Source organism: Coregonus clupeaformis, chromosome 25 (genome assembly GCF_020615455.1).
Source record: "Coregonus clupeaformis isolate EN_2021a chromosome 25, ASM2061545v1, whole genome shotgun sequence".
NCBI lineage: Eukaryota > Metazoa > Chordata > Actinopteri > Salmoniformes > Salmonidae > Coregonus > Coregonus clupeaformis.
In genome coordinates, this window is record NC_059216.1 from 980,026 (window position 1) to 1,003,581 (window position 23,556).

The window sequence follows — 23,556 nt, forward strand, 5'->3', positions numbered from 1 at the left end:
AGTCATGCTGTTGTTAGTCCACTAGGGACTTTTTCTCATGTATTAAGTATGTATGTATTCTGTGTTATTATTTAGTTAGTTAGTAAATAAATAATTAAGCCAATTTGTGTAGTGCTGAATCATATGTAAAGCTGGAGTTCTTGCAGATCCAAGGAGTATGCGACGTTCAGAATTATTGTAATGAGGTAATGATTAATAAGTGACTGTTATCGATATATAACACATATATCATTCGGGAGATGGTAACTCTATAACTTCTTCCGTGGTGCCCCAAATTCCTAATGAGTGAATTGTTACATGATTAATTTAATCGGGTAACAATTAAACATAGTTAGTTGATTCGATAAATAACAGTCATCACATTAATGAAAGTCACAACACTATACAACCTCTTGGTACACTGTAGCCTATTGCAATATAGTCACCTACAGGCAAACCAAGGCAAAACAGTCCTAATAGATTTATACTGTAAATATCCATCCTCAGTTCACACCCTATTTCACCCAACTAGCTCTATCCTCAGTCTGAACTAGCCAAAGCTGAATTATATTCAATATGATACCAGAACTGTGACATGCTGGGAGGGGAAATAGAAGGGAGGAGAGGGGGTGAGGAGAGGATGTGAGAAGGAGGGGGTGAGGAGGAGGGGGTGAGGAGAGGAGGTAAGAAGGAGGGAGTGAGGAGAGAGGTGAGGAGGAGGGGGTAAGAAGTAGGGGGTGAGGAGGGGGATACGTTCTCCTCCACTGGCTCTCATCAAGTATTAACAGTTGAACTCCCAGAAGCCTGGAGTAATGATTATACAGTTTGCAGCTTGTGAGATTATAGCTGCCTGTCTGTCTATAAGCTGTCTGTCTGGCAGACAAATATGATGTTGAAATATATCACCCCCACACAGCAGACAACATGATGAAACAACCTGCAAACGCTTGTTTACAGAAACAGACTGTTTTAAAAAATGTATCCGGTGTTTGTGGTGAGTTAAGGAATTTGACAGCCAAGAGCAAGTGTCATGATTAACAATGATAGCTAGTCTAATTTACAAAGGTATGTCATGGGGTTGCTAGTCTAATTCACAAAGAGTTTGTATAGGTATTGTCACTGGGTTGCAGTGATGGCAAATTTCCATTGACATATCAGTGTGTTAAAAGTTATTTGCCTGTGGTTGATTTGTGGTTTTGTCCTCCACATTTCCAACTGACACAGAGACATTAGTTATGTTCTGCTGCTGGCCTGCTTAGCTCACAGAGACTAAGAACGAGAGAACCTCGAGACTAGAGCAGTCAATCTGTTCAATCAAGTTCTGATTCTTTTCAATCAAGATTCTGATGAATGGAATCAGGTGCATTACTGTAGTCATACTGAACACCGCTGCACTAGAGAAATACACTAGATGTTAAATGTTGACCAGGGGAAAACACATTAGTGCTAAAATGTATGAGGAGAGGAACACCAAAGAGGCCTAGAGTATGTTCCTCCTCCTCTTATGATGATGAGAGCCTTTTCTCCCCTTTTGATTTTATTAGGATCTCTTTTAGTTCTAAAGGAAACCTGAGGGTGAATAGCGGATTCTGAGATTATTCCCATCTGGAGACTGTTCCTTTGCTGCAGGCCTCTAGCTCCAGGCTCTGCACATTACAACACCATGACTCAGCAGAAAGAAACCCCTCCAAGCCTGATGAGTCCATACACATACACAAACATGCACAAACACACGCACAAATATGCACATGTACAAACACACATGCACAAACACACGCACACATACGCACACGTACAAACACGCACACATACACACATGCACAAACACACGCACAAATACGCACACGTACAAACACATGCACACATACACACATGCACAAACACATGCACACATACGCGCACACACACACACACACACACACACACACACACACACACACACACACACACACACACACACAATCACAGGTGCACACACACTCCTGGGCTCAGACAGACAGACTGCAGCCTCAGCTGTCTGTACTGTATGCTACAGGAGCTTTAAGTGCTCCAGTGTTAAGATGAGCACAATGAAAGGCTTTGCATTGAATGGCTTTGAATCAATGTGGACCCATATTGAGTGGCACTGACTAAGACTTTCTGCACATACATAATATATTTATTTTCAATACTTTTATTGTCACATTGAATGATTCAATGTACTCTAAACAAACAGCGCATTAGAGCCCTTATCTCTAATGTCATCGTTGTCCTTTCCTAGGCATCAGCACACAACAAGATAATGCTGTTTGTGCAGTAGGCTAGTAATCTCACAAGCCTGCTTACAAATCTCCATGAACATCTGAGCTATGAATGTGGGTCAAGAGAGACTGGTACAGAGACTACATGTGTATCCTATTAGGAAGTATCAGGGGATGTGTGTCAGGTTGCCTTGAGGAGGTGTTGAAACTGGGATTCTCTGTTGAAGCTGTTGACGGAGAGGTGATAGAGAGACTGTGGTATGTCTGCTGTCTAACCCAACAGAACAGAATACATGCACATGGACACGTCTGTACGCGTATGGAGGAGAGAGAGAGTGTTTTCTTTTCTCCATATAAAAAAATACATTTCTACAACCTCCAAGTAATTGGGTCCTTTTCATCCTTTGCGTCCATTGACCGTGCATCCAACCAACGTCTTGTCTCTCGCTGTGTGTGTGTGTGTGTGTGTTCTGCAGGGTGTGAGCGGGATGTCTCTGGATGTGGGTGCCCAAGCCGGGTCCAGGGAGACACCCATGTACGTGTATGAGTCGACGGTGCACTGTGCCAACGTGCTGCTGAGTCTGGAGGACCAGCGGCGGCTGAACATCCTGTGTGATGTGACGGTGGTGGTGGAGGGGACGGAGATCAGGGCCCACAGGGCCGTCCTGGCAGCCAGCAGCAGATACTTCCTACAGGTGCTACTGGGACACACACACCCCGAGCAGGAGCCAATCATCAGCCTGTCTGACAAGGTGAGTAATGACCAATGATGCACATTGTATGTCTATGCTAACACCCTGAGAAAGCACCAATAACCTGACTTGACTTGACAGACTTTAGGCTCCCCTCGGCATGGCTATTTATATACTGTTATGCTGCTATATTATAACAGCCCTTCCATTACATTCAGAGACCTGTCCTAGTGTGGTAAAATGGGCGTGTCAGTCAGTCAGAGAGAGAAGGAGAGAGAATCTAGACTTTTATTGAGTCCTCAAAATTCACTCTCTTTTGTGTTCATGTGTCTGTGTGAGGGAGGGAGGGAGGGAGGGAGGGAGGGAGGGAGGGAGGGAGGGAGGGAGGGAGGGAGGGAGGGAGGGAGGGAGGGAGGGAGGGAGGGAGGGAGGGAGGAGAGAGAGAGAGAGAGAGAGAGAACGCGAAACAGATTCTCATACATGTCCAGAGGAAAACTACAAACAATGCATGCAGGACAGAATTAGGCCAATGTCCACTAATAATAAAAACTCAAAAAAGAGCAATGAAGTTTTGGAAACATCTAAAATACAGTGACATCCTCTCATATCATTACCAAGCCCTGCAATGCCAAGAGCTGAGCAAAGAAAATAGTCCCCTCATCCAGCGGGTCCTGGGGCTGAGTTCACAAACCTGTTCTTCTAACACACTGAACACACTGAAGCCCAATCAATTAGAATAACAACCAGATTACAACACAGTCAAAACAAAACTACACTACCTATTGGGAAACACAAGCACAAAGTAAAATGTAGTGCTATCTGGCCCTAAATCGACACCATGGCAAACTATTTGCCCCGGGTTTCTATACAAAACCTTAGAAAAGCCTTGACAAAGTACAGGCTTAGTGAGCACAGTCTTGCCATTGAGAAGGGTAGACACAGGAAAACCTGTCTCCCTATAGAGTAAATGTTGTGCAACCACTGCACCACAGCAGAACCCGAGATAGAGCTGCATTTCCTGACAGAATGTAAAAAATATAAAATATTACAGAGTGTCATTTCCCCAAACCTGATGAGAATAGGTTACCCGTCCTGTTGGGAGAAGACGCAGAGAGCTGTGGGTTGGCAGCGCACTACATTGCTGCCTGCCATAAGATAAGGAACAGTGTCTGACAGACCAACCAACCTGCATGTCCTCTATGCCATTGTTATTGTCCATTGTATGGTTATTTTTACTCTTGATTATTGTTGATACTGATTGTAATTTTGAGTATTATTATTATTTTAATTATGTTAATATTGTAAATTAATAATTTCCATGTAATTTTCAAAGTACGCTTTTTTCAATATGTACATTGTTACGTCATGCCAATAAAGCAATTTAATTGAAATTGAGAGAGAGAGAGAGAGAGAGAGAGAGAGAGAGAGAGAGAGAGAGAGAGAGAGAGAGAGAGAGAGAGAGAGAGAGAGAGAGAGAGAGAGAGAGAGGCGGCCGGGTAGCTTGCTCGGTGGTCACACTTTAGCATTCCATTGCTTGTTTATGTAGTGTTGGCAGGATTCTTGAAAACCCTGTGTGAATTTTTTGAATCAGTGATACATTATATTTCTGCCGCTGTAACTAATCGCGGGCGGAACAGCCCCGGCCCACATTCCACTGGCTCCATTAGCATATAATGTCCTAGATCTGTCAATTTGATTAATACTGTATGTCTCTTTGACTCTACCTCATACAGTAATCACTATCAATGACTTTACATGTCAAAATCCATCCTCTAATGACTAGAAAGCATGGCTTATTTTCCACATCTCTCTTCTCTTTCTCTACAGGCATTCCCTCTCTCCTTCTACCTCTCTCGCCTCCTTTATCCTTTGTAGTGTGGATTTTCTCTTTCTCACTCACACTAATTTTCTGTCTATCCATCCTTTCGCTTGCCTCCTTTTTGCTTTGTAGTATCTCGCTCTTCCTCTCTCTTCCTCTCTCTCTCTCTCTCTCTCTCTCCATTTTCTCTCTCATTCTATTTTCCCTCTCCTTCTCTCCCTGTCCTCATTAGGAAGGCTGATAGTAACATTAAAGGAGGCTTGTCTGGCTTCTGTGTTTTCATAAAGACATACTTCTGTGTTTTCATAAAGACATGCTTCTGTGTTTTCATAAAGACATGCTTCTGTGTTTTCATAAAGACATGCTTCTGTGTTTTCATGAAGACATGCTTCTGTGTTTTCATAAAGACATGCTTCTGTGTTTTCATAAAGACATGCTGCTATGTGTTCATAAAGACATGCTTCTGCAGGCACATGAGGCAGCTGCTGACGCTAGCTGAAAATAGACCCTCAGAACACTCAACACTCTAACGGCACTCTACCTCCCCCAGCCCCCGACACACACACACACACACATACACCAGGCCTGCTGGCTATCAGCTACTAAGAGAGAGAACAGGAGAGAGATGATGGGGGGATGGGGGAAGACTAGAGAGGATAGGGGAGAGGAGAGGATAGAGGGGGCTAGGAGGGGAAAAGGAGGGGGAGAGGATAGGGGAGAGGAGAGGATAGAGGGGGCTAGGAGGGGAAAAGGAGGGGGAGAGGATAGGGGAGAGGAGAGGATAGAGGGGGCTAGGAGGGGAAAAGGAGGGGGAGAGGAGAGGATAGAGGGGGCTAGGAGGGGAAAAGGAGGGGGAGAGGAGAGGATAGAGGGGGCTAGGAGGGGAAAAGGAGGGGGAGAGGATTGGGGAGTAGGTGAGCTGAAGGGGGAGAGGACGACAAAGGAGAGACATATTTTAAGGGTGGGTGACTTTCACCTTCAGAGAGGGATGAGCCCCCAGGCACTCATTGGGATGACGGTGGGAGGTTGAGGTGATGTGCTCCAGTTAGTTTGTTCCCCCTCCTAATTTTTTTGTCAAAATGTCTGTCAAAATAAAACATGAATGTGTAGTCCACACTGCAGGGTTTGTTCAACTGTGTGTGTAAGCAGTGTAAGCAGCAGCCTTTTCCCAACTCTCACACTCCCCACACAAAATCCCCAGGACCAGTAACAACACAACAGATTCTAACACGGTGTTTCCTCCTCTCCTCCGCTCATCAGGTCACAGCCAGGGGGTTTGCCCCGCTGCTACAGTTTGCCTACACAGCCAAACTGGTTCTAAGTAGAGAGAACATCCATGAGGTGATCCGCTGTGCTGACTTCCTGGGCGTTCACAACCTAGAGGACTCCTGCTTCCGTTTTCTGCAGGCCCAGCTGCATAGCGACACCACTGATCACAACAATGGCCTTCTTTGTCGCAAGGAGCTGCCGCCGTCGGCGCACACTGATGACCTCATCACGGAGGACGACGGTGGTGGAGGTGGTTCTGCGTCGTCCGAGACCCCCAGGGTGACGTCATCCTCTGCGATGAGGTGGCGACCCAATCACTCGACCCTCATGCCCCTCACCAGCAGCCTGACCTCTGACCTCCCACGATGCGCCAAATACAGGAAGTACCAGCAGGCCTGCGCCAAGCACAACGGAGAGACCGAGGAAGATGACAGTGTCACCTCGGCCACCTCGTCACGCTGCCGTGCCTCAGCCTCCCCAGGCCGCTCAGAAACCAGTATCACCCGACAAGGGGAACACCCCCTCTCCCCCTCCAGAATCAAAGAGGAGCCCCGCTCCGGGGGCGAGGGAGAGGGGAGTCCCCCAGGACTGTCAGAGGATAGCCAGAATGTCCTGGAGATGGAGCTGGAGCTGGAGGGGGGGCCAGGGCCCTCAGCACGTCCACCCAGCAGAGGCTCTCCATCCTGCCTGCGCTCCTACCTTCAGAGGGGCCTCCTGGATCTCAGCAACCCAGCCAGCACTCTACCTTCCACTCCTCCCACCCAGCAGCTACTGACCAACAGAATCTCACTAGCCCATAACAGGGACAGAGACAGGGGGGCATCTCAGGGGGAGGGTGTAAGGGACCTTGGGGCAGTATCTACAGGGGCAGTGGGTTTATCTGATGGAGACATGGAGGGGGTAGTAGAGGACATGGCCATGAAGCCACTCGTCTCAGACGGAGTCATCAAACAGGAAGTAGAGTTGGATCGCCGCAGCAGCGTCATCTTCTCCCCCGGGGCATGTGACCATCTGGGAACATCGTCTCAATCCTACTCCGACCGGAAGTCTCTGGAAAAAGATCTGTTGGAGATCACGTCAAAATCCCTGTGGACAGGTGTTAGTCAGTCTCTCCCCTGCCGGCAGACATACTCTCCCCTACCCTCCTCCACCACCCCCTCCACAGCCCTCCAGGACCCCCTGCCAACTATGGCCTGCCGACCGCGGCCCACCACCAGCTGCCCTCTGCCCATAAAGATCTCCCCCTGCTCCCCTGCCTGCGAGCCCTGCACACGCACGACCAGCTCCTGCTCATCTTTCTCCTACCTGGAGGACGGGGGCAGCGGGGACTCGCCCTCCAGCCTGCCCCAGTTTGAGTTGTCCTCCTCCCCATGCTCTGTGTCGGGCTCTGGCCTGGTGGGGGAGCAGAGGGAGCACGGTGGGATGGTGGTAGGGGAAGCCATCTTCTCTCAGGGCCGCACCAAGATCAAGTGTGAACGGACGTACGGGGCCAACTCCAGTGATGAATCTGGGTCCTTCTCAGAGGGAGACAGTGATTCTGGCCCTGCCAGAGAGCCAGGTCCTGAGGTCAGTATCATTTATCTATCTATACTCCATATTGAAATTGTGATCTGTGCTATTCAAAATGGGTTTTGCCAACAACTAAAATTGCTCTGACAAAATGTTACTGTGTCAGAGAGATACCACACGGTTAGTGTTATGGCTGGGAAGATGAACTGTGTTGTTATAATTATGTTTTGATGGTTGTCAGAGTTACTTCTTAAAACCAAAAGGGATAAATGTCTGAACAAATAGCTAGGACCACTCCTCTTTATGAACTGCTAAGAAAGCAGTGGTGAAGACTTAAGACAGAAAGAGAGAGAGAGACAGGGAATTGAATAGACTAGTTAGCTGTACAGGATATGACAACTGTTGTTCTGGGGAAGAAGAGCCTGGAGAGTTTAGAATAGTAGTAATTTTAGTAATCTGTGAGATTTCTGTTTGACAAAATGTAATGGATGCTATTCACCTCTAAAACTATAGTCATGGCCCATCCATACACACACCATCCCGTCCCCTATTCACAGCCTAAAGCCTCTAAGGATAAGACCTTGATTTCACACTCTTTGTTTACTTTAAGAGAACTGCAAGGATTGCCATGGCAATGCTTTAGCGCCCACTCCATTTCATGTTGTTGTGTGGAGAGAAATTAGACGATTCTTCTTGTGCTACACTGTGGGCTAAAGTCTGTTGCTCAGCTGCTCTGAGAGACTCACACACAATCAGCAGCGTCTTCTATTAACTAATCTATATCAGCTTTATTTCAGAACCAATGATGAGTCAGTCAGAGAGAGGCAGGTGGAACGGGTGTGAGTGGGAAAGAGATTTATGTAATACAATGAATGACTGCTGAAAATACACCATCAGTGATAGACAGAAACATTAAGCTTTTTATCATTGGTGTTTTTAGATGAATGGAAGGAAATGGAAATAATGCACAGGTAGATAGAGTTCCGTAGAGGTGTCATTTTTTAAATTGAATTACATTTAGTTCATAATAAGGGTTAATGCTTTAGTGATTTTTCTCACTCAAGTCTGAAAAGGAGCTGAAGTGTGTGCGTGTGTGCATGCGAGTGTGTGTGTTTGTGTGTCTCCATATAGCAGTTCTCAGCACTGACACTTGGTTCAGACAGAACGGACAGGTGTCCCTGTACCCTCCACCATCTGGCACCCTCCCCCAGTTTAGACCCTCCTAACTGGGACAGTCTGCTAGGCGAGCCCCCTGCCTGGAGACAGAGCAACAGGGACAGAACCTGGCCCATATAATACGCACACACACACACCAGTTGACACAGATGAGGCCATCTTGTCAGTGCTGGCCCACTCACAGAGCAGAGTAATGAACTGAATGGAGGGAGGTAGAGTTAAAAAGGGAAACCAGAGAGAGACAACAACAACAACAACACAATTAGACCCAACCAAATCATGAGAAAACAAAAAGAGAATTACTTGACACATTGGAAAGAACAAACAAAAAACTGAGCAAACTAGAATGCTATTTGGCCCTAAACAGAGAGTACACAGTGGCAGAATACCTGACTACTGTGACTGACCCAAACTTAAGGAAAGCTTTGACTATGTACAGACTCAGTGAGCATAGCCTTGCTATTGAGAAAGGCCGCCGTAGGCAGACCTGGCTCTCAAGAGAAGACAGGCTATGTGCACACTGCCCACAAAATGAGGTGAAAACTGAGCTGCACTTCCTAACCTCCTGCCAAATGTATGACCATATTAGAGACACATATTTCCCTCAGATTACAGCGATCCACAAAGAATTCGAAAACAAACCCAATTTTGATAAACTCCCTTATCTACTGGGTGAAAAACCACAGTGTGCCATCACAACTGCAAGATATGTGACCTGTTGCCACAAGAAAAGGGCAACCAGTGAAGAACAAACACCATTGTAAATACAACCCATATTTATGTTTATTTATTTTCCCATTTGTACTTTAACTATTTGCACATTGTTACAACACTGTATATAGACATAATATGACATTTGAAATGTCTTTATTCTTTTGGAACTTCTGAGTGTAATGTTTACTGTTAATATTTATTGTTTATTTCACTTTTGTTTACTATCTACTTCACTTGCTTTGGCAATGTTAACATAAGTTTCCCATGCCAATAAAGCCCTTAAATTGAAATTGAATTGAATTGAGAGAGAGACAGAATTAGGCCAATACCCGCTAATTATCAAAATCCAGAAAAGAGCAGTTAAATTCTATAACCACTTAAAAGGAAGCGATTCCCAAACCTTCCATAACAAAGCCATCACCTACAGAGATATGAACTTGGAGAAGAGTCCCCTAAGTAAGCTGGTCCTGGGGCTCTGTTCACAAACACAAACAGACCCCACAGAGCCCCAGGACAACAACAACAACAACAACAACAACAACACAATTAGACCCAACCAAATCATGAGAAAACAAAAAGAGAATTACTTGACACATTGGAAAGAACAAACAAAAAAACTGAGCAAACTAGAATGCTATTTGTCCCTAAACAGAGAGTACACAGTGGCAGAATACCTGACCACTGTGACTGACCCAAACTTAAGGAAAGCTTTGACTATGTACAGACTCAGTGAGCATAGCCTTGCTATTGAGAAAGGCCGCCGTAGGCAGACCTGGCTCTCAAGAGAAGATAGGCTATGTGCACACTGCCCACAAAATGAGGTGAAAACTGAGCTGCACTTCCTAACCTCCTGCCAAATGTATGACCATATTAGAGACACATATTTCCCTCAGATTACAGTGATCCACAAAGAATTCGAAAACAAACCTAATTTTGATGAACTCCCTTATCTACTGGGTGAAAAACCACAGTGTGCCATCACAGCTGCAAGATTTGTGACCTGTTGCCACAAGAAAAGGGCAACCAGTGAAGAACAAACACCATTGTAAATACAACCCATATTTATGTTTATTTATTTTCCCATTTGTACTTTAACTATTTGCACATTGTTACAACACTGTATATATACATAATATGACATTTGAAATGTCTTTATTCTTTTGGAACTTCTGAGTGTAATGTTTACTGTTAATATTTATTGTTTATTTCACTTTTGTTTACTATCTACTTCACTTGCTTTGGCAATGTTAACATACGTTTCCCATGCCAATAAAGCCATTGAATTGAATTGAATTGAGAGAGAGAGAGAGAGAGAGAGAGAGAGAGAGAGAGAGAGAGAGAGAGAGAGAGAGAGAGAGAGAGAGAGAGAGAGAGAGAGAGAGAGAGAGAGAGAGAGAGAGAGAGAGAGAATGAGAGAGAATGAGAGAGAATGAGAGAGAGAGAGAGAGAGAGAGAGAGAGAGAGAGCCCGAGACCCAAGGTCACAGCTGAAATGGAGCACTCCCTCAGTCCTCTGCATCTCCCCAGCTCACTGTGAGACACATGGCAGAATGTCACACAGGATATACTGACCTATTATTAAACACTGCATGATAGCACTTTCAAGTGGGAACATCATGCAGACGTTGGAGGAGTTCCTTATGACGTAAACAGATAACTTTATTGTATCTCAAACATAAATTTCAGAACATCAGTCAATCTATATTTTTTACAATACTTTGTGTCAATTGTAAGTAAATTAATAACTTTGTCCCACAATTATTGTGTACTATACTGTAAGCGATTGATTTATATCTGCGCTTCAAATAAGTGGAGTACCATGCACAGGCTACGACCATCTATTAGAGGTAGAATAACGGTGTCATCTAGTGGACTGGGTGGGTACACCCTGTGCTCTTCTCAACTGTGTGAATGTGTGAGATGGGTGCTATCTGGGGGAGTTGAGGAATGAGAGCAGAGGACAAATGTCCTTTGCTTGCTGTAACATGGACAATAAAGTTGTTTTGAATTGTATTGTATTGTGCACCAGGTAGAAACTACTGTATATCCCTAATGCATTCCTCTGTGTTTTGTTAAGGTCAAACTTCCCTTCCCGGTGGATCAGATCACCAATCTTCCGCGTAATGACTTCCAGATCATGATAAAGATGCACAAACTGACCTCAGAGCAGCTGGAGTTCATCCACGACATCCGGCGGCGCAGTAAAAACCGCATCGCTGCCCAGCGCTGCCGCAAGAGGAAGCTGGACTGCATCCAGAACCTGGAGGTGGAGATACGCAAACTGGTACGTACATTGTTTTAACGGTCCTGTGTGGCTCAGTTGGTAGCATGGCGCTTGCAACGCCAGGGTTGTGGGTTCGACTCCCACGGGGGACTAGAATGAAAATGTATGCACTCACTACTGTAAGTCGCTCTGGATAAGTCTGCTAAATTACTAAAATGTAAAAAATGTAAATGTTAAGACTCAGGTCTACTTATTATACAATGAAAAGATGAATCTCAACTGATAGCATTTGCAGGACTGTCAGTAAAAAATATATATATATATGTATTTGTGTTTTCTTATGCATGTGGCTGACTGGTTATTTACTGTATACATATGGATTCTCTATGTGTGTATTCAATGTGTGTAAGCTATGTGTGTATTTAATGTTTGTACGCTGTGTGTGTATTCAATGTGTACTCATAACATTCATGTACTGTACTGTATGTGTGTCCTTGCAGGTGCATGACAAGGACAAGCTACTGAGTGAGAGGAACCAGCTGAAGGTGTGTATGGGCGAGCTGTGGCAGAACCTCTCCTACCTGTCCCAGGCTGTGTCCCAGGAGGTGTGCAGAGAGGTGCAGGGGAACCACGAGAAGACCCACGCCCTGCTCCCTACACACAGGCCCAGAGTTCCTACTGCCACCACCAACAGCATCTCCATCATGGCCAGCATCGACCTCACCTCCAACCCAGGCTCCCCCACCTCAGAGGGCAGCCAGGTCAAGTCCCCCTGCCCCTCTGAAAGCCCCATGGAGAGAGACGTTGGCCCTGGGCAAAGGCGGCAGGGCGGTGGGGAGACAGATGTGTCTGTCCTAGGGCAGGAGGACCCTGAGTCTTCCCTGGAGCCTGGAGCATCTACGGGTGTGTGTAGCCCCACTGTTTTGGTGGATTTCTCTCAGGAGATGACTGAGAAATGTACAACAGAAGAACAGCCCGGACAGGACTGTATCTAGCTAGCAAAGGCTGAATAGCTAGCAACAGGGTGAATAGCTAGCAACAGGCTGAATAGCTAGCAACAGGCTGAATAGCTAGCAACAGGCTGAATAGCTAGCAACAGGGTGAATAGCTAGCAACAGGCTGAATAGCTAGCAACAGGGTGAATAGCTAGCAACAGGCTGAATAGCTAGCAACAGGCTGAATAGCTAGCAACAGGCTGAATAGCTAGCAACAGGCTGAATAGCTAGCAACAGGCTGAATAGCTAGCAACAGGCTGAATAGCTAGCAACAGGCTGAATAGCTAGCAACCGGCTGAATAGCTAGCAACAGGCTGAATAGCTAGCAACAGGCTGAATAGCTAGCAACAGGCTGAATAGCTAGCAACAGGCTGAATAGCTAGCAACAGGCTGAATAGCTAGCAACAGGCTGAATAGCTAGCAACAGGCTGAATAGCTAGCAACAGGCTGAATAGCTAGCAACAGGCTGAATAGCTAGCAACAGGCTGAATAGCTAGCAACAGGCTGAATAGCTAGCAACAGGCTGAATAGCTAGCAACCGGCTGAATAGCTAGCAACAGGCTGAATAGCTAGCAACAGGCTGAATAGCTAGCAACAGGCTGAATAGCTAGCAACAGGCTGAATAGCTAGCAACAGGCTGAATAGCTAGCAACAGGCTGAATAGCTAGCAACAGGCTGAATAGCTAGCAACAGGGTGTGTTTTTATTGTTATTATGACACACATCTCAACCTTGATATGTATAAAGTTTGAAGTACATTTGTTATCTGTGTTTTTTAAAGGATGACACTACAGTTGTCTTATCAGCAATACTGTTAAACAGGTATTTTGGAGTTATCAAACTCCATACGACATAGCTCTGGCAGCTTCCCCTCTCTCTATCTTTCTCTATCTATTTATTTCTCTCTCTATCTATTTCTGTCCCTCCCTCCCTCCCTCCCTCCTCTCTCTCATCATGGGAGTATAAACTCAGGAATTCCTCTGAATGTTTAATAATGTTCAATAATGTCTCTGTAAAAAGCTATTTCATTTCAAATTGTACATCTGAAGAGTTATTCTGTACAGCTGCGAGTAGAATGAACTCTCATATGCAAAGTTTCCTTCAGTTCTAATTTCTCACTTTCTTTTTCCTGCGTTGTTTATGTACATTCCTCTTTTGCCTTTAACACACAGTAGCATCTATGGTGAAAGAAAGAAAGAAAGAAAGAAAGAAAGAAAGAAAGAAAGAAAGAAAGAAAGAAAGAAAGAAAGAAAGAAAGAAAGAAAGGAATCAACATACTCTAGGTAAAGAGGGAAATATAAATAAAAACGTATTGCACCGTTCAGCACCTTCAAAAGGTAACCTATCTAATTTACACTAACAGTGCATTTACCCTAGCAAATGCATTGACATTGGCACTTAGAAATGAAAACTCCAAAGCCAAGTACTTAACTTATATTCAACAAATATAAATGGTGTCAAAGACTATCATACTTATCTAAACCATATTGCTCTTTTAGGGGTAGAAATGTACTGTCCCACGTGGTGAAAATGTATTATTTTGTTCTGAGGTATTTTCCATTACATTTAGTGTAAATCAGATGTATTCAAGTATTGTGGTGGAAGTGGAAGGCACCACATATTCCTTGTTTGATAATCCTTAAATATAAGAGTGCAATTTATCCTCTAAACTTGTCCAGTATTCCTAATGGTGTATTATCAAGTGAAATGTTGAATACTAATTCAAAGAGATGCTTAGATAGTTGTTGGTCCATGGTAATGCCAAATTCTTCCGTTGTGGAAGATAGTTCTGTAGCATGTGTCATGTGGTTAGCTTAGTGGTTTCTTTGTTGTTTTCTCTAGGAACTTTCCAATGTCACATTCTGGGAATTTCAATTGACATTCTTTAGTTTTCCTCACAGTATAAAGTACCAATGACAGAGCTCCACAGAATGTACTGTTACTCTGAGTACACTGAAATATACCAATCACCCCATTTTGATATTTTTGAATTTGAAAAAGAAATATAAACATGTTCAGTTATTTATGTTTCTATGGGGATGATTTGTTGGCACAAAATGTAGGCCTGTAAACTTCCTAACATTGATTCTTGTGATTTTTAATGGTTGTTGTTTTTACTGACAATTTGGATGAAAGACAAGTCTTTTCTGTGTTTTATGATTCACAATGTCCTTATTTAGTACAAATTAAGCAAACGTTTAAAGAGGTAAAAGTGTTTACAAAAGTCTGTGTAACATGTTTGTGTTTTTTAAGGATTTTTCCATGACAAGAGACTTTGCATCATTGGATTGATAAATTAGGGTTTCTAACTGTTTTTAAAATGGAACATTAAATTGTAAGTGGATGATGGGTTCACACAAGATTTTAAACGTACATTTGACAAATGCAGCTCCAAGTCTTGCCTTAGAGGTTTCAAAGGCCAAACTCACGTGAAAGGGAACGGAAGGTGTCAATTTAAAACCATACTGTGGAAAAATAACATTCTGTCAATACCTTGAAAAAAATTACTGATTTGAGTACAACCACAATGTTTACTTGTTGGGGAAAAACATAATCGCATTTTCTCTTAATGTGCATTAACAATGTTATTTTTTCCACAGTGCAGGTTTGATTGAATCCCAGCCTGAGTGTATGCAGAGGTTATGCCTCATGAACATTATGGACTCTTACACTTATCTACCTGCAATTCTGCATACCTCTCATTTTGGGTCAATGACTGTACAGTAGGAATACGTTGTATGTGGTTTTGTTTCTATGGTTATTATTGTATTTGTAGATTTTTTATGTGTAATTTGAGTAAACTGCAAGACAACTGATATCAGCTGTTTCACTTTTCCCTTTTTAGCTTTTAATGTTCAAATTGCCTGAGTTCGTTATATTGTAAATATTGCATAACTGTTGTTTTTGTTAATTTGACATGCAAATGTTTTGGAAGAAAACTTTTTGTCAAAATGCAATTTCTGTTTATGGATTAAAACAAATCGCATGTGCCAATTCTTTGTATACTTTTTACTGTAAAATTATGATATATCTAAAATAATAACCCATCAAAGACAATGAGAAAAAGTGATTTTCAGTTTTAGTAAATAAGCATTTAATGTCATGAATTAAGATTGTATATCAACAACTACAGACACACTCATAATAATCTATTGTTGAATGTTTGACTTAAAAAAGTTCAAACTAAATAATACGTTTATAAAAGTGAATGCTCTATATAAGCATATAAAAGTATTTCCAGGGACAAGATTACATTTTCCATGGTTTGCAAGCTCCAACATTCATTTATCAAAATAATTATAAGTGCTCACACTTCACATGTTCCTCTTGATGTCATTTTCAATTTCTGCCACAATCCAACCACATACAATGTCACTCATTTGGAGATTGTAGGCATTTTAATGAGGTGCTTTGAATGTAAAATACACTGGGGAAACAGCACTGCTTATGCCCACCCATGACTTGGCAAGGGTTGGTGGCTGTTTTTGGCCCAATTTAGTCTGGAGAACCAATCAATGATGGGCGCAGTGTTATTGATATCTCTTGTGCGTTGTTTCACTCGTAGGCAACTCCTGGGTCAGATTTTTGCTCTTGTCCCTCTTCACTTTTTCATGATAGAGGAGATGTCCAAGAATACACTCTGAAAGAGAGAGAACATTTGGGATTGAAAGAGGCTATAGATAACACATTGACACTAGTCATTATGACTTTCTATCTGCAAGATTTCAAAAATGTCTTTGCAGTCTCTACATTACAAGTTATCTATTGCAGCTTTACTGGGCAAATCTAGAGAAAACATTAGCATTCTCTTTTCTTTCTTTCTTTCTTTCTTTCTTTCTTTCTTTCTTTCTTTCTTTCTTTCTTTCTTTCTTTCTTTCTTTCTTTCTTTCTTTCTTTCTTTCTTTCTTTCTTTCTGTCTTTCTGTCTGTCTGTCTGTCTGTCTGTCTGTCTGTCTGTCTGTCTGTCTGTCTGTCTGTCTGTCTGTCTGTCTGTCTGTCTGTCTGTCTGTCTGTCTGTCTGTCTGTCTGTCTGTCTGTCTGTCTGTCTGTCTGTCTGTCTGTCTGTCTCTCTCTCTCTCTCTCTCTCTCTCTCTCTCTCTCTCTCTCTCTCTCTCTCTCTCTCTCTCTCTCTCTCTCTCTCTCTCTCTCTCTTTCAATTCAATTTCAATTTCAATTTAAGGGCTTTATTGGCATGGGAAACATATGTTAACATTACCAAAGCAAGTGAAGTAGATAATAAACAAAAGTGAAATAAAAAATAAATATTAACAGTAAACATTACACTCAGAAGTTCCAAAACAATAAAGACATTTCAAATGTCATATTATGTATATATACAGTGTTGTAACAATGTGCAAATAGTTAAAGTACAAATGGGAAAATAAATAAACATAAATATGGGTTGTATTTACAATAGTGTTTGTTCTTCACTGGTTGCCCTTTTCTTGTGGCAACAGGTCACAAATTGTGCTGCTGTGATGGCACACTGGTTTTTCACCCAGTAGATAAGGGAGTTTATCAAAATTGGGTTTGTTTTAGAATTCTTTGTGGATCTCTGTAATCTGAGGGAAATATGTGTCTCTAATATGGTAATACATTTGGCAGGAGGTTAGGAAGTGCAGCACAGTTTCCACCTCATTTTGTGGGCAGTGTGCACATAGCCTGTCTTCTCTTGAGAGCCAGGTCTGCCTACGGCGGCCTTTCTCAATGGCAAGGCTATGCTCACTGAGTCTGTACATAGTCAAAGCTTTCCTTAAATTTGGGTCAGCCTCTCTCTCTCTCTCTCTCTCTCTCTCTCTCTCTCTCTCTCTCTCTCTCTCTCTCTCGCTCTCTCTCTCTCTCTCTCTCTCTCTCTCTCTCTCTCTCTCTCTCTCTCTCTCTCTCTCTCTCTCTCTCTCTCTCTCTCTCTCTCTCTCTCTCTCTCTCTCTCTCTCTCTCTCTCTCTCTCTCTCTTCATCCCTGTACCTTCCCATATTATGCTTTGAGTCATATTCTCATGCAATGTTGTTATAAACTCATTTTACACAGTGGTGATGGCTCTCTAAACCACCAGGTCAGAGGCTGCCTGTCTCTTGGCTCTACTTGCCATTGACATTCTCCTTCCAGGGGGTGGCATCATTGGCATGTCCACCATGTCGCCCAGCTCGGAATCTGAGCTCCGTAGAGAGTTGCTGCTGTAATCACTGATGGGGGACATGCTCTCAGAGGGCATACGAGATTTGTAGCTTTCCTTCCTTCCTGGGTTGGGGAAGAGGAAGTCGCTGCCCATTGAGTCCCTCCTCTCCTCCTCCAGGTCCGTGTCCCTCAGAGCCAAGCTGGGTCTGTGTGTTGTCATGATGCTGGGTATGTGCGTTGCCATAGTGGCTATTACTTCCATGTGGCTGGGCTGGTAGTGGTCTTGGGGGTGTAAGTTGGGGTCCTCATGGGTCGACTGGCCCTGCAGGTTCCTGGTCCCACTATCCCCATTCAAGACAGCTCCTCCATAGGCTCGAGGGAGCTGGTCCACCATGGTGGTGGTGTGGTTCTCTGGGACTCCCTGGAGGTGCAGGGTCTGGATCATCCCCTGGCTCGGCTGACGTTGCTGGAGCTGCTGCTGCTGGTATTGCTGATGGGGCTGGAAGCCAGTGCAGTTGGCCAGATAATGGCCTGGAGCCACGCTGTTGTGCCTGGTCACATCTTGGTTAGGTATGTAGTGGGGAGGTGGGTCCATTGGGTCCAGGTCCTTCTCAGGAATTACTTTGAAGATGGTCTGAGTCAGGGGCCCGTTGTGAGTAGACAAGTTCCTCATCACACACAGATGCTGTATCGTCGCGTTTTTCTTCAGTTTGTAAATCAAACTGTCATTGTCTGCTGGGTACTTGTCTCCCTTCAGAGTCTGTTTGATTTTCCTGATGCCCAGGTGGGATATCTCCATTAGGTTCAGGAAGAGAGACACCCCGGCGATGACGATCATGAACACCATGAACACTGTTTTCTCAGTGGGCCTGGACACGTAACAGTCCACACTGTTGGGGCAAGGCATCCTCTCACATTTATACAAAGGCTCCAGTCCGATGCCATACAGGATATACTGGCCCATGATGAAGCCCACCTCCACCACGGAGCGTGTTAGGATATGGATGACGTACGTCCGCAGCAGGGACCCTCTCAGTGGAGCCTTCTTCACCTTTCTCTGCTCCTCCAGCTTCTTCAACTCCTTCTCAATGCGCTTGTGCTCCTCCACCAGCACCTCCGTCTCCCCCAGCTCTGCCTTCAGCTGGACCCTCCGCCGGTGCCTCTCCTTCTCCAGGGCGCGCAGGCGGTATAGTGCGTGACCCATGTAGACGAGGGAGGGCGAGGACACCAAGATGACCTGCAGGACCCAGAAGCGGATGAGTGAGATGGGGAAGGCCTGGTCGTAGCAGACGGTCTTGCAGCCCGGCTGGTCCGTGTTGCAGATGAACTCGCTCTGCTCATCGTTCCACACGTCCTCAGCCGCCACGCCCAGCACCAGCATGCGGAAGATGAGGAGGATGGTGAGCCAGATCTTTCCTACAATGGTGGAGTGGACGTGTACCTCCTCCAAGATGCTGCCCAGCAGGTTCCAGTCCCCCATGGTCTCACAGCTCACTGGTCTCTACTGCAACATGTCCTCACACTGGAGAAAGAGAGACCAGAGGGATTTATTATGGATATCCCATCTATTTTCTTTTAACAGTTAGTTTGTAACTACAATTGAAAATATACAATGTTTAAAATCATCATGCAATGAATGGAGGGCAGTGGAAGGTCAGGGCAGTGGAAGGTCAGGGCAGTGGAAGGTCAGGGCAGTGGAAGTTTAGGGCAGTGGAAAGTGTGGGCAGTGGAAGGTCAGGGCAGTGGAAGTTCGGGCAGTGGAAGGTGGGAGCAGTGGAAGGTGAGGACAATGGAAGGTTAGGGCAGTGGAAGATCAGGGCAGTGGAAGATTAGGACAGTGGAAGGTCAGGGCAGTGGAAAATCAGGGCAGTGGAAGGTCAGGGCAGTGTAAGGTCGGGGCAGTGGAAGGTGAGGGCAGTGGAAGGTGAGGACAATGGAAGGTCAGGGCAGTGGAAGGTCAGGGCAGTGGAAGGTGAGGACAGTGGAAGGTCAGGGCAGTGGAAGGTCAAGCAAGTGGAAGGTCGGGCAGTGGGAGGTGGGTGCAGTGGAAGGTGAGGACAGTGGAAGGTCAGGGCAGTGGAAGGTCATGGCAGTGGAAGGTGGGGGCAGTGGAAGGTCAGGGCAGTGGAAGGTGGGGCAGTGGAAGGTCATCAAGGCAAAAGGTGGCTACTTTGAAGAATCTCAAATCTCAAATATATTTTGATTTGTTTAACACTTTTTGGGTTAATACTGATTCCATATGTGTTATTTCATAGTTTTGATATCTTCACTATTATTCTACAATGTAGAAAATAGTAAAAATAAGGAAAAACCCTTGAATGAGTAAGTGTTCTAAAACTTTTGACCGGTAGCGTATATATATATTTTTTTGTACAATTTCAAAGCAAAGAAAAACAAGCACTTACATATTAATGGTATGGGTACTTTCTTTGCCTCTCGATGCGAATCATATTTCCCAATTGCCAAAATCACATGCTTGGTATGGTTACCCCATGGAGAAGTTTGAGTTTGAGTCCTTTGCACCGGTCCCAAAATAACATCTCTCTCTCTGTCAGTCAGTCCAGCATACAGAGTGACTGTCCTGTGTTCTCCTGTGCTGCAGTTGCACACAGGGTTCACAGGATATGAGGATTGATCCGCCACCGACGGGAGGGACAATGCCCCAAAGCACATCTTGCCAGGGAATTGTAAAGCGCTGCCTGCACCACCACCCCCGCCTGCTCCCACACCAACCAACAGAGCCAACCCAGCTAATGCCCTCTAACCCCAAACAATACCCCGCTTGCTGGCAAAGATGGTATATTTGTGCATAGTTTTTCTTTCCCACTTCGGTGCTTTAGGTATAATAGTAACCATCCTAATTAGGAGCTTCAGGTATTGCCATTTTGAGCCAAAGTTATGTAAGAGCAGCTATCTCTCATATCTGATTATGAGGGATGTATAATCTATAATAATCTATAACGCCAGACACACTGGTTCAATGAGTCACGTCCAGTTTCATATACAGAACAAAAATATAAATGCAACATGTGAAGTGTTGGTCCCATGTTTCATGAGCTGAAATAAAAGATCACAGAATATTTTCATACGCACAAAAAGCTTATTTCTCTCAAATGTTTGTTTACAAATTTGTTTACATCCCTGTTAGTGAGCATTTCTCCTTTGCCAAGATAATCCATCCACCTGACAGGTGTGGTATTTCAAGAAGCTGATTAAACAGCATGATCATTACACAGGTGTACCTTGTGCTGGGGACAATAAAAGACCACTCTAAAATGTGCAATTTTGTCACACAACACAATGCCACAGATGTCTCAAGTTTTGAGGGAGCATGCAATTGGCATGCTGACTGCAGGAATGTCCTCCAGAGCTGTTGCCAGAGAATTGAATGTAAATTGATCTACCATATGCCGCCTCCAACGTCGTTTTAGAGAATTTAGCAGTGTCCAACCGGCCTCACAACCGCAGACCACGTGTATGGTGTCGTGTGGGCGAGAGGTTTGCTGAATTCAACATTGTGAACAGAGTGCCCCATGGTGGCAGTGGGGTGATGGTATGGGCAGGCATAAGCTACAGACAACGAAACACAATTGCACAGAGATACCGTGACGTGATCCTGAGGACCATTGTCGTGCCATTCATCCGCCGCCACAGAGTTGTATACACATGTTGGGTTGCAGAGCAATATTTCTAAACTGGTTTTATCCACTGAAAATATATATATTTAACTCCCCTTCTATCTGTTTGGGACTAAAGGTGTTGATATAGTCCCAAAATATTTTGCATGTCAGGAATACATTCTTTTAAGGTATATAACATTTCCAAATACAGCCGGAAAGATGCATTTTACATCATATGATACTGCATTTTGCATCATATGATATAGGTTCTGGGTCAAAGTATTGATTAGGTGACCCCATACCATACAAAATGTTGTTACAAAACCCTCCACCACCATTTTGCAACCTTTAGGAATTTCACATACACTAGCCCCTGATTGGGCATACTATCTCTGACGGTGGCGTTCCTAAAGGAGGTAATGTGAGGATATTCTATGCTGTACCATAGCGATAAATCAATACTTGTAGAGAACACATGATGTACTGTAGGATCCCACAGAGTGGTTTATAAAACGTTAACGATACCCAGGGCCGTAGCAGCCCTCATTGAACCCTGTAATCAAAAACAGGATCAATAAAGAAAACACACAGGCAGGCAGCACTCACAGATAGATATGTACTCTACAGGAACACATATCAAAAAAGGAACAGCTATCAGCAATTGGCTTACACATTGATTACTGGTTCTTTTCAGACCCATACTTACAGTATATCACACAAGGTGTAGAAAGCAAATACAATTCAAAGAGAGAGAGAGAGAGAGAGAGAGAGAGAGATAGATAGAGAGAGAGAGAGAGAGAGCGAGAGCGAGAGAGAATTTGGCAGTGTGTCCAATCGGCCTCACAACCGCAGACCACGTGTATGGTGTCGTGTGGGTGAGCGGTTTGCTGATGTCAACATTGTGAACAGAGTGCCCCATAGTGGCGGTGGGGTTATGGTATGGGCAGGCATAAGCTACAGACAACGAAACACAATTGCATTTTATCGATATCAATTTGAATGCACAGAGATACCGTGACGAGATCCTGAGGCCCATTGTCGTGCCATTCATCCGCCTCCACAGAGTTGTATACACATGTTGGGTTGCTCTAAACTGGTTTATCCACTGAAAATATTTATTTATTTCACCTTTATTTAACCAGGTAAGCCAGTTGAGAACAAGTTCTCATTTACAACCGCGACCTGGCCAAGATAAAGCAAAGCAGTGCGATAAAAACAACAACAACACAGAGTTACATATGAGATAAACAAAAATGTACAGTCAATAACACAATAGAAAATAGAAAATCTATATATAGTGTGTGCAAATGTAGTAAGTTATGGAGGTAAGGCAATAAATAGGCCATAGTGCAAAATAGTATTAACACTGGAGTGATAGATGTGCAGAAGATGATGTGCAAATAGAGATACTGGGGTGCAAATGAGCAAATGTAAATAACAATATGGGGATGAGGTAGTTGGGTGGGCTAATTACAGATGGGCTGTGTACGGGTACAGTGATCGGTAAGCTGCTCTGACAACTGATGCTTAAAGTTAATGAGGGAGATAAGTGTCTCCAGCTTCAGAGATTTTTGTAGTTCGTTCCAGTCATTTGCAGCAGAGAACTGGAAGGAATGGCGGCAAAAGAGGTGTTGGCTTTGGGGATGACCAGTGAGATATACCTGCTGGAGCGCATACTACGGGTGGGTGTTGCTATGGTGACCGATGAGCTAAGATAAGGCGGGGATTTGCCTAGAGCCAGTGGGTTTGGCGACGAATATGTAGTGAGGGCCAGCCAACGAGAGCGTACATGTCACAATGGTGGGTAGTATATGGGGCTTTGGTGACAAAACGGATGGCACTGTGATAGACTACATCCAATTTGCTGAGTTGAGTGTTGGAAGCTATTTTGTAAATGACATCGCCGAAGTCAAGGATCAGTAGGATAGTCCGTTTTACGATGGCATGTTTAGCAGCATGAGTGAAGGAGGCTTTGTTGTGAAACAGGAAGCCGATTCTAGATTTAGCTTTGGATTGGAAATGCTTAATGTGAGTCTGGAAGGAGAGTTTACGATCTAACCAGACACCTAGGTATTTGTAGTTGTCCACATATTCTAAGTCAGACCCGCCGAGAGTAGTGATTCTAGTCGGGCGGGCGGGTGCAAGCAGCGTTCGATTGAAGAGCATGCATTTAGTTTTACTAGCGTTTAAGAGCAGTTGGAGGCCAT

At 44.2% G+C, this 23,556-nt stretch overlaps 2 protein-coding genes across 3 annotated transcripts in view; one reads left to right on the forward strand and one right to left on the reverse strand.

Annotated features, from left to right (window-relative positions):
- LOC121539141 (transcription regulator protein BACH2-like) overlaps positions 1-13,313 on the forward strand; it is a 46,886-nt gene extending 33,573 nt beyond the window's left edge. For both annotated transcript variants that reach the window (XM_041847414.2, XM_041847415.2), the window contains 4 exons: positions 2,696-2,971; positions 5,991-7,565; positions 11,475-11,681; positions 12,122-13,313. In XM_041847414.2, the coding sequence (XP_041703348.1) occupies positions 2,708-2,971; positions 5,991-7,565; positions 11,475-11,681; positions 12,122-12,616 (2,541 nt within the window). In that variant the 5' untranslated portion in view covers positions 2,696-2,707 and the 3' untranslated portion in view covers positions 12,617-13,313. The remainder of the gene's footprint in view (positions 1-2,695; positions 2,972-5,990; positions 7,566-11,474; positions 11,682-12,121) is intronic.
- Positions 13,314-17,647: 4,334 nt separating this feature from the next.
- LOC121538759 (gap junction alpha-10 protein-like) lies at positions 17,648-20,272 on the reverse strand. Its single transcript, XM_041846920.1, has 2 exons — positions 20,135-20,272; positions 17,648-19,251 (listed from the first exon to the last, which is right to left on the reverse strand). Exon 2 carries the CDS (start codon positions 19,207-19,209, stop codon positions 17,656-17,658), a length of 1,554 nt encoding a protein of 517 aa, XP_041702854.1. The 5' UTR covers positions 19,210-19,251; positions 20,135-20,272; the 3' UTR covers positions 17,648-17,655.
- Positions 20,273-23,556: the final 3,284 nt, after the last annotated feature.